Source organism: Mirounga leonina, unplaced genomic scaffold, assembly GCF_011800145.1.
Source record: "Mirounga leonina isolate KUSES-001 unplaced genomic scaffold, KU_Mleo_1.0 Mir_488, whole genome shotgun sequence".
Classification (NCBI taxonomy): domain Eukaryota; kingdom Metazoa; phylum Chordata; class Mammalia; order Carnivora; family Phocidae; genus Mirounga; species Mirounga leonina.
This window is the reverse complement of record NW_023270777.1, coordinates 12,388,217-12,401,643: the sequence shown is the minus strand read 5'-3', so window position 1 is coordinate 12,401,643 and position 13,427 is coordinate 12,388,217. Positions and strand designations below refer to the sequence as shown.

Sequence of the window (13,427 nt, the reverse complement as noted above, 5' to 3'; positions counted from 1 at the left end):
CGTCTTGGTCGGGTCAGCTGAGCAGAAGTCCTCACCAGGAAGAGAAGCCAAGTGCAAGCAAGCTGGCTCCAGATGCGCTGAATACAGTGATTCTGGTCAGGTGGACTAGCCCAGATTCTGACATACCAGCGCAGTTCCGAGTGCCCTGCCAAGGTGAGGACTCAGGCCTGCCGCGGAGGGCAGAGCAGGACTTTGGTGCTCTAGGCCTCTCTACGCGAGCAGCGGCCCCGCTCGGCTGGGAAGGAGAGCGGCAGGAGCGCACCTCCGGCGCCTGGAAGGCTTCTCTGTTTCTGCCGCCTTCCTAATTACACGGCACCGTCGAGTGGGTTACGCTCCTCGTGACGTGCCGCAGGGCTCTGGACACGGCCTTAGGGAACTGCCAACTGGGAAACAGGCCGAGTCAGCTGGGCCTTGCCTGTGAAGTGCACACACCAGGCCTGTGTGTGTCCACGTGCGCCAATGCATCGCGCCAGTAACCCAGTTACAGGCATCTTGTTTGAACTGCCCACTCACCCCAATTTCAGAGACGAGCAAAGAGCCTTTAGGAAGGTCAGCTCGAGAAGTGCGGAGGGGCAGACCGCGGCGAACACTTACCGGCTCTCTCCGTAGCCTGTCCGCTCCCTCCCAAGCGTCCACGTCTGGTTCAGCAGCTGCGGGGCCCCACGAAGGAGGGAAGGGAAGTGGCGTCCCTGGAGCCTGCTGGTGGCAGCTGCGCGCTCCCTGTCACGTCTGACCACTCGGGAGCCGCGCACAGATGTGCAGCGCTGCTGGCTGGAAACTCACGTGCGCGTGCTTCGGCCCTCGGCCCGGGAAACCCCAGGAGGCCCACAGAGCAGAGTGGAAAGTGCCTTTGAACTTTATGTGCGGGCAGAACCAATGCAGAGCTTTTCCAACCTACCCCCAATCCACGGTGGGGGAGGGGTGGAAAAACCCTTGAGGACAGAAAAGAGAAATGGCAACAGCACCACCCCTGCCCCTGGTGGCCGATGTTCATATTCAAACACTGGCTTGAAAGCAAGAGTGGGGTCCTGGCCGGGGCACAGTGTGTGTGTGGGGGGGGCTCGCCCTCCCAGGCGGGGAGCCCCACCTTCACGCCAGCGCGCCCTCCAGAGCACTGACGTCGCTGGCCCTCCTCAGTCCTCTCCCTCGTTTCCGAGGCCACAAAGAGCATCTGTGCGGCGGGAGCGCATCTTTACTACCTCTGCGGTATGGCCGACGTCCTCAGGAGCAGCCGGGCCTTGGACAGCGTCTGCCAGGCGGCCGGACGTAGCTAGCTTTTCATGATTGGTTGTGCTGCATTTGCTATTGATACGGTAGAATATAAAGTTTCTAAAGTAAGTTTAAGAAAGTGAGTGGAGTCTTTAAAAATATGAGGTCAATAAACATCCAGTGGTTTGGAATCGGGCTCAGGGCTCGTGTGTGGGTTAAGAGACCCTTCGTGTCTGCTCCGAGCTCTGCGTACGGACCCGCGCCTGGGTCGGGGCTTGGTGGGCCCCCAAAGCAACGCCCTCCGCAGCGGAGTGGGTGCCATGTTTTGATGACGGACTGTGTGGCTGCTAAGCATGTGTTCTTTAGAGGACAGCAGGTCACACCAGTGTCCAGTTGCTGCCCGTTTTGTTTAACGGAGAGAAAAGGACAGCACCTGGGTCCGGGCCCCGCTGAAAGTGCCAGTCAGCTGAGTGCCCAAGGACAGATGTTCTCCCGTTCCCATTTGGACGCACGCCTTCCTCTGTCACTGCCTTTCCTGCGGACGTGCTGTGCACTTGACAATTTTATTCCCTCTCACGGTAGGCTTTAAAGTGGCCACTACGGCTGTCGTGGGTCCAGCTCTTCCCTGGCTCTAACAGCCCTGACGTGAACAGTAAGATCGTTCTCTCCCGCGTTAGGAGGAAGTAGATGGCTTCGGTGGAAAATGAAGAGCTGCCCCGGATGTCCGGGTGCACACTTCCACCACGGGCCCCTGCAATGTTCAGGCAGCGCTGGGAGCTGGGGAAGGTCACCAGAGCTAATGCCCCACTCCTTGTCCTCCTGCTCCCAGGAAACTCGAGAGCCTCAAACACTAACCATAGGTTGGCTTTGGCCATTTTTATTTCAGGGACAGCTGTTTAAGATACAAGCTCTGCAGGGCCAGAGTTAGGACACAGCGTAAGATGCCGCTATGACGTGCTAGGACATTTTTATTCCACATCGGGGAAGCCATACCATATACCCACAATTTCCACTTTCAGCCTAATAGGAAAAGTTTCATTCTAAACTTCAAGTATGACGTCGATTTACTCACTGAACTTCAACCATGTATTTTTAATAAATCAGAAAGGTGGAAGCAAGCATCCCTTCTGGCTCCGCTCCAACAGGCACAGCTAACAAATGACTTCTGTCACCGGGGGCCACCTGCGGCCTCAGAACCCGCCCCCCCCCCCAGCTGACCGGGCTTCGGAGTCTCACTTCCTAGAGATCTGCGGGACCATCTGGGTGGTTTTCCTCTCCCTTTTGGCTGCCGTGTCCTTGTACATTCATCTTCTGCTTGAAGTGGGGCCTGGTCTACACGGCTTCAGGTGAGAGTGCACAGGGAAACCGGGGAATTCCTTTTAGTTACTAAAGCCAGCATCACTTGGGTTACGTGGAAAGACGGAACACACAGGAGCCCATTTGTTGTGTTGGATGACGGACTGTAGGACCCTGACGGTGGATATGGATGACGGCTTCTTAAAAGGACAGCCTGCTCCCTTGAGTACTGCAGGTGACTCTGCCAAAACCATTAGTTTGTGATCCAGATCAGTCAAATATGAGAAGTGGGTCACATGATGTCAGGATGTCTTCCGTCTTCAAGACTGACACACTTTTTAGGAGCTGGCTGAGGCTGGAATTCAAAGGAGGCATGGTGCTGGCAGCCCTCGAGGACTACAACTCTTAACCGTTCATTCATTTATTTCAGAGTCTTAGTTTAAACCCAGCTCCACATTTGTTCCTTAAGGTTTACCCCTCACCCCTAAGAAGCTGGTTGCCCTTTTTGGTTCTCATTCTATTAGCAGGGGCCTAGCCAGGGATCTTCAGAAGTGTGTGTTCCATCTTTCCCACCCGTAAGACAAATATCCAGTAAGGTTTCAACAAATGCAGCCGCCCCTTATCGAGGAGCTGCACCCAGCCAGGTGCTGCTCCCTAGCCCAGATGGGATGCGCCACTAGGAGTTCTTGGACTTCCGCTCCTTTCTGGCCCTGGAGGCCATGAGGCTGAAGAAGAGCCCAGGAGCCAGAGTTCGCAGATAAATGGCCAAGGAAGGCAACAGGTCGGCCAGGATCACATCCTTCTTTTTCTTCCCCACGGCAGCCAGAACATCTCGGGCCACCTCCACAGGGCTTCGGCCTTGGGCCGTGGTCTTGTCCATAACTAAAATAAAGAAAACAAAAGAAAGTCATGAACTAGAAAGCAGAAGTCCCTCTCTCAAGGACTTGAGCAGACATGGACCAATGTCAGCTGGGTTTGCTAAATTTCCCACCATGAAGCTCTTTCCACCATCTGTTGGGAGGCACGTGGTATGCCACCATCCCTGACTATTCTGTACTCCCAAGAAATGAGGAAGCCATCTGCAGTTCAGTGTGTGTGAGCGGGGAAAGGGAGAATGAGGGTGAGACGTGGGAACGAGGTAGATGAGGCCTCTCAGCGCTTAGGAACTGGTAGTCCACGACAAAGGCCAAAGGCCAGGCCGCATGCGGTCCCAAAGAGTGAGCGCTTCACACACAGTGATTCCGGACCTTGGGAATTGTCCATTGGCACCAACAACACAGGATGGTGTGGTGCTGAGTTGGTCTTGAGTAGCCTGGCCTGAGGTCTGCCAGACGGGGAATGGGAAAAGACTAGGAGCGCCCACCGCAGTGAGAGTGAAGTGACTCAGGAATAGATGGCACGGTTCCCCCGTCATGTGTTAACTGGACAAGCACCAGTAAGAAAGCCTTGGTTTGTTTGCGGTGTTACAGCTGCAGGGAGTTTAGGAGGTGTTTGGCTGGTTGACACCAACATTCTCTCCTAGTAATCTGACAATTTTGCCCACAAAGTGGAACTAGATGGCGGGCGGAGAAGAGAGGCCACCAGCACAGGCCATTTGCGACCACCAGTGAGCTGTCCAAACTGCATGAGCTTCCTCACCAGTATCTGTTCTCATTGTGTTTCTGTAAACACAAAATAGGAAGTTTCTGACTGTTGATTATTTTTAAATGTCACAGACAGAATTGTTAAAAAAGGATTCTTCTAGGTATAAATAAGTGTGAACCTCTCTGACTCTATGCTTCTGTATGGTTCCTGCTGACCTGCTGAGTGAGCAGCTATCCAGGGCCTGCGCGGTCGTGGTTCAGGTCTGGCTGGGGTGGGGTGTAGGACCTGCAGGCCCCTGCTGAACACCAGAGCACAGGCCCAAGAGGGCACATCCAGGGAGGCAGGACATGACAGGTCACTTCTCAAGACGTGGGGCCATGCAAGCGTGGGGAAGCAGAGCCAGCCCATCAACAGCACGTGTGGGCAGCGGCCCTGGGAGGCTGGGGCCAGGCCGTTCAGCCCACTGGTGCTGACTGCGTGTCAGCTCACCATGCGTTTGGCTGAAGCAAGCTGGAGACTGAGACCTGCACCCCCAGCCTCACCCCAGAAGGCTGCACTCTTTCCTTTGAGCACCCTGAAATCAGTCATTTCTCAAGCACACTGAGGGGGGAATACTTTGGGCCAAGCAACCCCTACTTTCCATGAAGTTAATCCACTTTAATTTTACTTTAATTTACTTTAATTTGGAAGCTTGGCCTTCCAACTCCTTCAAAGGACTCAAAGTCCTGGCCACCAGGGACCCTGTTCCGACAGCTGCGATGGTGATGCTCAGGCTAAGGATGGCTCATGGTAAATGACCACTAATCAACAGTATGTATTAACCAATACCCACACATCAAGGTTTTTGGTTTGAAAAATTACATTCCAAATGAAAATAACCAAAGAATCACCAGGGAAGAGAAGCACATCTCACTGTGGCCAACCAACAGCTTCTCATGGAACAAAAGAGAAACCAGGGCCTCACCTCCGTATGTGGACCCGTCGGCAGTGACGGCGTTGAGAGAGAGGTTGGTGTGGATGTAGCCAGGGCTGATGACAGTCACCTCGATCTCATACTGCTCCATCTCGGCACGAAGACAGTCAAAGAATGCCTGGGTTGCATGTTTGGAGGCTGCATCTGCAAAGGTTCATGGCCAGACACACAGGTGAGGGAGAGGGCCTGGGACAGACAGGCCCACAGATTCATTCCCATTCATTCTCTTTTATTTAAAAACTGATACTACAATTTAAGATTACAGTATTACAGCAGTGTTCATTTCCTGAGTTAGGGAAGCGCATTGTATCCTTGTTCTCAGGAAATACCCTGAACTGTGTAGGAGTAAAGGCGTGTCATGTCTCCAACCTTCTTTCAAGTGGGTCAGGACAAAAACCTAGAAATTTTATATACACACATATGTGCATACATACACACAACACACACAGACTAGGATAAAGCAAATACGGTCAAATGTTAACAACTGGGGAATCTGTATGAAGGGGGCCATGGGAGTTCTTTGTAATGTTCCTCTGACTTTTAAATAAAAGAAATTTTTTTAAAGATGTATTTATTTATTTTAGAGAGAGTGCAAGAGTGTGGGGGGGGGGCAGGGCAGAAGGCGATGGAGAGAACCTCAAGCAGACTCCCCGCTGAGCACGGAGCCCAACGCAGGGCTTGACCTCCGCCCCATGAGATCACAACCTGAGCAGAAATCACAAGTCAGACATTCAACCAACTGAGCCACCCAGATGCCCTGAAATCTGCAGTTATTCTAACGTTAAGAGTTTAAAAAAAAAAACAAAAAAAATTAATGCCTACTAGGTAAAACATTTACACAGGACAGAGGATATGAAGTAAAAAATGAAGGTCTTCCTTCTGTCTTCCAGTTCCATTCTCCAGAGGTCACCTATGCTTTCGGTTTCTCAGGATTTACTTTTTATATATCCTATGTTCATATAAAGAATTTTGTGAGCTCATACCGTTTATATTATTCCTGCAAGTAGCTCTCTTCACCCAGTGGCGCAGAGCGAGCAGTCTCTGTGCCGCCCATGCAGGCCCACCATGCTTCCACGGGTCACGGGACCACAGAAGCGGCCCAGCCACGGGACTTTGTGGGTGGTTTCGCAGGCCCACCATGCTTCCACGGGTCACGGGACCACAGAAGCGGCCCAGCCACGGGACTTTGTGGGTGGTTTCCAGGTTTGTCACTGAAGCAGCGCTACCAGGGGCATCCCCGCAGGCCTGGGAGTGTGCGTATGAAATCCATGCCTGGCTTTCTTACGTATTTGGTCTGACAAACCTCCATGGAGGGGCTCTCCATTGGGAAAAGCTACCGAGCGTGCTCCCCCTGGAGCCACCGAGCCACAGCTGCTCTTCAGCCATGGCTCCAAACATGCTGACAGGTGCTCTGCGAGGGGACAGAGTGACCCGACAATGACATTCTTGGAAAACACAGGGCATCTCCACCGAAAATCAGTTTCCTCCCATTCAGACTTCTAAATGTTTTAGTCTTAGGAAAGGAGACTCCATCAGCCAAGAAAACAGGAAGGGAAGAAGCAAGGAAGTGTCCCAGCGAGTCGCATGAGAAATTCCAGGGTCGGAACTCACTGCAGCAGCTTGAGTCCAGTAGCTTCGCTGTGGGCCAGGTTGCTGGGGGCTGACGGCGTAGTTTGTGGGTAGGCAGGTGGAGAGCTTCTCCTATCAGTTGTGATCCCAGGGGTGTAGCCTAAGCCGAGGACTGAGAAGAGTCATCCTGGGGGTCCCCCAGAATAGAAGGCCACACCCGGCTGACTGGTCTCACGGAGTCTCAGGCTGTAGGTCCTCAGCCAGGCTCTGCTGACCTACACCCTCACCACGGCTGGCAGCAGGGAGCCCGCCGAGCCACAGGGCATGGGGCTCGACACACCACCCGGATCATCTCACTTGGTTCTCACAACAGCAGTGGGAGGCCAGGGAGCTGCTCTCCCATTTCACAGACGAGAACACCGCTGCTCACCAGGATCAACCAACACGCCCAGGCGCGCTGCCACATTCGGTCTGCTTGTTAGGGAGTGCCCGGACCAACTATGTGTGATCTACTTACGGGCACAGGCCGAGCGGAGAACAGAATTCAGAGATTGAATCAAAGCAAAGGCTGGAAGTTTGCCTTTATCCTGATTTACCCATTATCAACATTTCACCTCACTTGCGTTCTCATTTGTGATTCTATCCATTCCTGGACCACTAGAGCTGCCTTTGATAGTTGTCCTGTGCTGTCAGAGCTGAAACAGAACGCCGGCAAACAGGGACATAACCAGCATAGACACAAATATGGCTAGGGTGCTTCCCAATTCACAAAGGACTTTCCATCTCCACATGTCTCATTTCATCTTTAACACATCTCCGTGGAGCGTGTATGAGAGCTGTCAGTCTCTTAACAAGCAAGGAAATGGGGGGGGGGGTAGTCAGACAAGTTAGATTACTTGTCCAAGGACATGCAACTAGAGCCACAAGGCAGAGCAGAGGGTCCTCTCTTGACAGAAAGAGGATGTCTTTGTGAAAGTTCCAGTTCAGCCGCGCCGTGTCATCCAGCTGGATGGCTGCTACTGTCCTTTCAAAATGCTGACCCAGCTCTGCTCTCCCTTCCCTCGCTGCCAAGTCTGCAGCTGCATGAGGCAGAGGCCAGGACTTGGGAGGTGGTGAGAGCAGATGAGGCTGCTACAGGTCAGTCTTGCAGAGGGTGGAGCGAAGAACGGAACTACCGGGGCAGTTTGTGAAATCACCTTTACACTCTGTTAACACCCCCGTTTGTTTGCTGGTACAAGACGAAGGCAGACAGATGGGTGAAATGAGATCTCAAACGTTTGGTGCACGCACACACATGGAGGTGAGAGTGTGAACTGGAAGTCAATCTGGCAGTTCTATTTTTCGGTCCGACTTACTATTTCCACTTTTTGGAGACCCTCCCATGAGTGACCAGAGATGGGAGTATTTAAGGATATTCTGGGTAGCACATCATTGCTACTGGGCAAGAACTGAAGGGAAAGTAATCCTCGTGTGTCCAGGAAAGTGGCTAAATCACTCACGTCACATCCATTCAATGAGTTACTACATACCCACTTAAGAGGATCAAGTGAACTGCGTATGCTGATATGGAAAGTTGTATCGTCTGGAACACTACATCAAAACCTAATGATGTAAGATGGCGGAGGAGTAGGAGACCTGGATTTCGTCTCTTCTCAGGAATTCAGCTGGATAAGGATCAAACCATTCTGAACACCTACAAACTCAACAGGAGATCGAAGAAAAGAAGAGCAACAACTCTCTCATCAGAAAAGCGACCACTTTCTGGAAGGTAGGACGTGAGGAGAAGTGAATCCGAGGCGATATTCGGGAGGATAGACGGCGGGGGAGGGGCCTCCGGCGGCCGCTTCTGGCAAGTGATAGAGCCCTGGGGCACAAAATCGGAACTTTTAAAAGTCTGCTCCGCCGAGGGACGTCACTCTGGTGGCTAAGCGGGGGGTGGAACCCTCCGGGACAGTGTGGTCTCAGGACGCTCGGGGTCACAGAAAGACCGGGGGTGCCTGAGGGCGGCAGAGCTCCCAGGTAACAGAGCAGGGAAGCCGGCTGCAGAGGCGGAGCCCAGGCGCGGGCTCTCAGCTCGGGGTGGCCATAAACCGTGATCCGCGGCACAGTCGGGCCACTGCTCCTCCAGCAGGGACCCCACAAGTGGCAGATCCGGGGAGATTCACCTTCCTCCCCCGGGAGGAGCCGCGCGGGAGTGCACTGCAGGGATCTGGTGGGTTTGGAGACTCCACCCGGGGTCGGGTGCCAGAGACAGAGGTGCGCGGTCACAGGCCAGGCGAGCACGGGGTGTGGCCGGAGAGCGGGGAGACGGGAGTGACTGACTGCTTTTCTCTGGGGGCTCACTGAGGAGCGGGGCCCGAGTTCTCGGCTCCTCCGGGGCGGAGATTGGGAGGCCGCCATTTTCACTCTCCGCCTCCAAAGCTGTACCAAAAGCTCACAGGGAACAAAAGCCCCGGAGAGCAAACCCGAGCAGGTTACTTAGCTGGGAGGGGGCAAGGGCGGGGCACTTCCGCCTCCGGCAGAGACATTTGGAAACCACGGCAACAGGCCCCTCCCCAGAAGATCAGCGAGAACAGCCAGCCAAGACCAAGTTCACCGATCAATGAGAATGGCAGAACTCCACTGCTAGGGGACTACTGCACATAGAATTCACAGCTTTTTTACCATGATTCTTTAGTCTTTCAAAGTTAATTTTTTTAACTGGTTTTTTTTTTTTTTTGAGTTTTTCTTTTTCCCTTTTTCAACCAACATCTTATCAATCCCTTTTTTTAAAAAAACATTTTTATTTTTCATTTTTAGAGTCATATTCTATCCCTTCATAGTAGTTACCCGTATTTTTGGCATATATATATGTTGTTCTCTCTTTAAAATTTTGAGATAGTTTCTTCTAACAGATTAAAATATACTCTAAATCTCTATTATATGGTTTTTTCTACTCCCCTGCCTGATGACATTCTCTCCCTTTTTTTTTCTTTTTTCTTTTTTTAAATCCTCTTCTTTTTTCAAACAACTTCTTATCAATTCCTTTTATAAAATTTTTTATAATTTCCATCTTTACAGTCATATTCCATCCCTTCATCATATCAACCCTTATTTTTGTACATATATAAATTTTTCTTTCTTTAAAATTTTGGGAGGCACTTTCTTCTAACAGACCAAAATACACCCCAAATCTAGTGTGTGGCACTGATCTATATACCACCCTGATCATATTTGATCACATTCTGGTTTTTTTTGTTGTCGTTGTTTTGTTTTGTTTGTTTTTGTTTGTTTTTATCTTTATCTTTTTCTTTTTTTTTTCTTTTTCTCTTTTCTCTCTTTCCGTTTCTTTTTCCACTGCTTTAGGTCTTTTCTGATTTGTTTAGAGTATATTTTCTGGGGACGTGGTTACTCTGCTAGCATTTTGTTCTCTCATTAATCTATTCTCCTCTGCACAAAATGACAAGACGGAAAAAATCACCTCAACAAAAAGAACAAGACGTAGTACTGACTACCAGGGACCTACTCAATACGGACATTAGTACAATGTCAGATCTAGAGTTCTGAATCATCACTTTAAAGATACTAGCTGGGCTTGAAAAAAATATGGAAGTTATTAGAGAAACCCTTTCTGGAGAAGTAAAAGAGCTAAAATCTAACCAAGTAGAAATCAAAAAGGCTATTAATGAGGTGCAATCAAAAATGGGGGCGCTAACTGCTAGGATAAATGAGGCAGAAGAGAGAATCAGTAATATAGAAGACCAAATGATGGAAAATAAAGAGGCTGAGAAAAAGAGAGATAAACAACTACTGGATCACGAGGGCAGAATTCGAGAGATAAGTGATACCATAAGATGAAACAACATTAGAATAATTGGGATCCCAGAAGAAGAAGAAAGAGAGAGAGGGGCAGAAGGTATAATGGAGCAAATTATAGCAGAGAACTTCCCTAATTTGGGGAAGGAAACAGGCATCAAAATCCAGGAAGCACAGAGAACCCCTCTCAAAATCAATAAAAATAGGTCAACACCCCGACATCTAATAGTAAAACTTACGAGTCTCATAGACAAAGAGAAAATCCTGAAAGCAGCTCGGGAGAAGAGATATGTAACCTACAATGGTAGAAACATTAGACTGGCAACAGACCTATCCACAGAGACCTGGCAGGCCAGAAAGGACTGGCAGGATATATTCAGAGCACTAAATGAGAAAAATATGCAGCCAAGAATACTATATCCAGCTAGGCTGTCATTGAAAATTGAAGGAGAGATAAAAAGCTTCCAGGAAGCTTCCAGGAATTTGCGAACACAAAACCAGCCCTACAAGAAATCTTGAAAGGGGTCCTCTAAGCAAAGAGAGACCCTAAAAGCAACATAGACCAGAAAGGAACACAGACAATATACGGTAACAGTCACCTTACAGGCAATACAATGGCACTAAATTCCTGTCTTTCAATAGTTACCCTGAATGTAAATGGGCTAAATGCCCCAATCAAAAGACACAGGCTATCAGACTGGATTAAAAAACAAGACCCATCGATATGCTGTCTTCAAGAGACTCATTTGAGAACCAAAGACACCCCCAGATTGAAAGTGAGGGGGTGGAAAACCATTTACCATGCTAATGGACACCAAAAGAAAGCTGGGGTGGCAATCCTTATATCAGACAAATTAGATTTTAAACCAAAGACTGTAATAAGAGATGAGGAAGGACATTATATCCTACTTAAAGGGTCTATCCAACAAGAAGATCTAACAATTGTAAATATCTATGCCCCTAACATGGGAGCAGCCAATTATATAAGGCAATTAATAACAAAAGCAAAGAAACACATCGACAACAATACAATAATAGTGGGGGACTTTAACACCCCCCTCACTGAAATGGACAGATCATCTAAGCAAAAGATCAACAAGGAAATAAAGACTTTAAATGACACACTGGACCAAATGGACTTCACAGACATATTCAGAACATTCCATCCCAAAGCAACGGAATACACATTCTTCTCTAGTGCCCATGGAACATTCTCCAGAATCGATCACATCCTAGGTCATAAATCAGGTCTCAACTGGTACCAAAAGATTGGGATCATTCCCTGCCTATTTTCAGACCACAATGCTTTGAAACTAGAACTCAATCACAAGAGGAAAGTCGGAAAGAACTCAAATACATGGAGGCTAAAGAGCATCCTACTGAAGAATGAATGGGTCAACCAGGAAATTAAAGAAGAATTAAAAAAATACATGGAAACCAATGAAAATGAAAACACAACTATTCAAAATCTTTGGGATGCAGCAAAGGCAGTCCTAAGAGGAAAGTATATAGCAATAAAAGCCTTTCTCAAGAAACAAGAAAGATCTCAGGTATACAACCTAACCCTCCACCTAAAGGAGCTGGAGAAAGAACAGCAAATAAAGCCTAAACCCAGCAGGAGAAGAGAAATAATAAAGATCAGAGCAGAAATCAATAAAATAGAAACTAAAAGAACAGTAGAACAGATCAATGAAACTAGGAGCTGGTTCTTTGAAAGAATTAACAAGATTGATAAACCCCTGGCCAGACTTATCAAAAAGAAAAGAGAAATGACCCAAATCAACAAAATCATGAATGAAAGAGGAGAGATCACAACCAACACCAAAGAAATACAAACAATTATAAGAACGTATTATGAGCAACTCTATGCCAGCAAATTAGATAACCTGGAAGAGATGGATGCATTCCTAGAGATGTATCAACTACCAAAACTGAACCAGGAAGAAAGAGAAAACCTGAACAGACCTATAACCACTAAGGAAATTGAAGCAGTCATCAAAAATCTCCCAAAAAAACAAAAGCCCAGGGCCAGATGGCTTCCCAGGGGAATTCTACCAAACATTTAAAGAAGAATTAATACCTATTCTTCTGAAACTGTTCCAAAAAATAGGAATGGAAGGAACACTTCCAAACTCATTTTATGAGGCCAGCATTACCTTGATCCCAAAACCAGACAAAGACCCCATCAAAAAGGAGAATTACAGACCAATATCCCTGATGAACATGGATGCAAAAATTCTCACCAAAATACTAGCCAATAGGATCCAACAGTACATTAAAAGGATTATTCACCACGACCAAGTGGGATTTATCCCTGGGCTGCAAGGTTGGTTCAACATCCGCAAATCAATCAATGTGATACAATACATTAACAAAAGAAAGAACAAGAATCATATGATCCTCTCAATAGATGCAGAAAAAGCTTTTGACAAAGTACAGCATCCTTTCTTGATCAAAACTCTTCAGAGTATAGGGATAGAGGGTACATACCTCAATATCATAAAAGCCATCTATGAAAAACCTACAGCAAATATCATTCTCAATGGGGAAAAACAGAGCTTTCCCCCTAAGGTCAGGAACATGGCAGGGATGTCCACTATCACCACTGCTATTCAACATAGTATTGGAAGTCCTAGCCACAGCAATCAGACAACAAAAAGAAATCAAAGGCATCCAAATCGGCAAAGAAGAAGTCAAACTCTCACTGTTTGCAGATGATATGATACTTTATGTGGAAAACCCAAAAGACTCCATGCCAAAACTGCTAGAACTCATACAGGAATTCAGTAAAGTGGCAGGATATAAAATCAATGCACAGAAATCAGTAGCATTCCTATACACCAACAACAAGACAGAAGAAAGAGAAATTAAGGAGTCGATCCCATTTACAATTGCACCCAAAACCGTAAGATACCTAGGAATAAATCTAACCAAAGAGACAAAGGATCTGTACTCAGAAAACTATAAAATATTCATGAAAGAAATTGAGGAAGACACAAAG

The 13,427-nt window shown here is 48.2% G+C and overlaps 1 protein-coding gene across 2 annotated transcripts in view; it reads right to left on the bottom strand.

Annotated features, from left to right (window-relative positions):
• Positions 1-2,281: 2,281 nt before the first annotated feature.
• The window catches only part of DHRS7B (dehydrogenase/reductase 7B), a 68,120-nt gene continuing 56,974 nt past the window's right edge, over positions 2,282-13,427 (bottom strand). For both annotated transcript variants that reach the window (XM_034989783.1, XM_034989784.1), the window contains exons 6-7: positions 5,054-5,206; positions 2,282-3,387 (exon numbers count right to left, since the gene is read on the bottom strand). In XM_034989783.1, the coding sequence (XP_034845674.1) occupies positions 3,182-3,387; positions 5,054-5,206 (359 nt within the window). In that variant the 3' untranslated portion in view covers positions 2,282-3,181. The remainder of the gene's footprint in view (positions 3,388-5,053; positions 5,207-13,427) is intronic.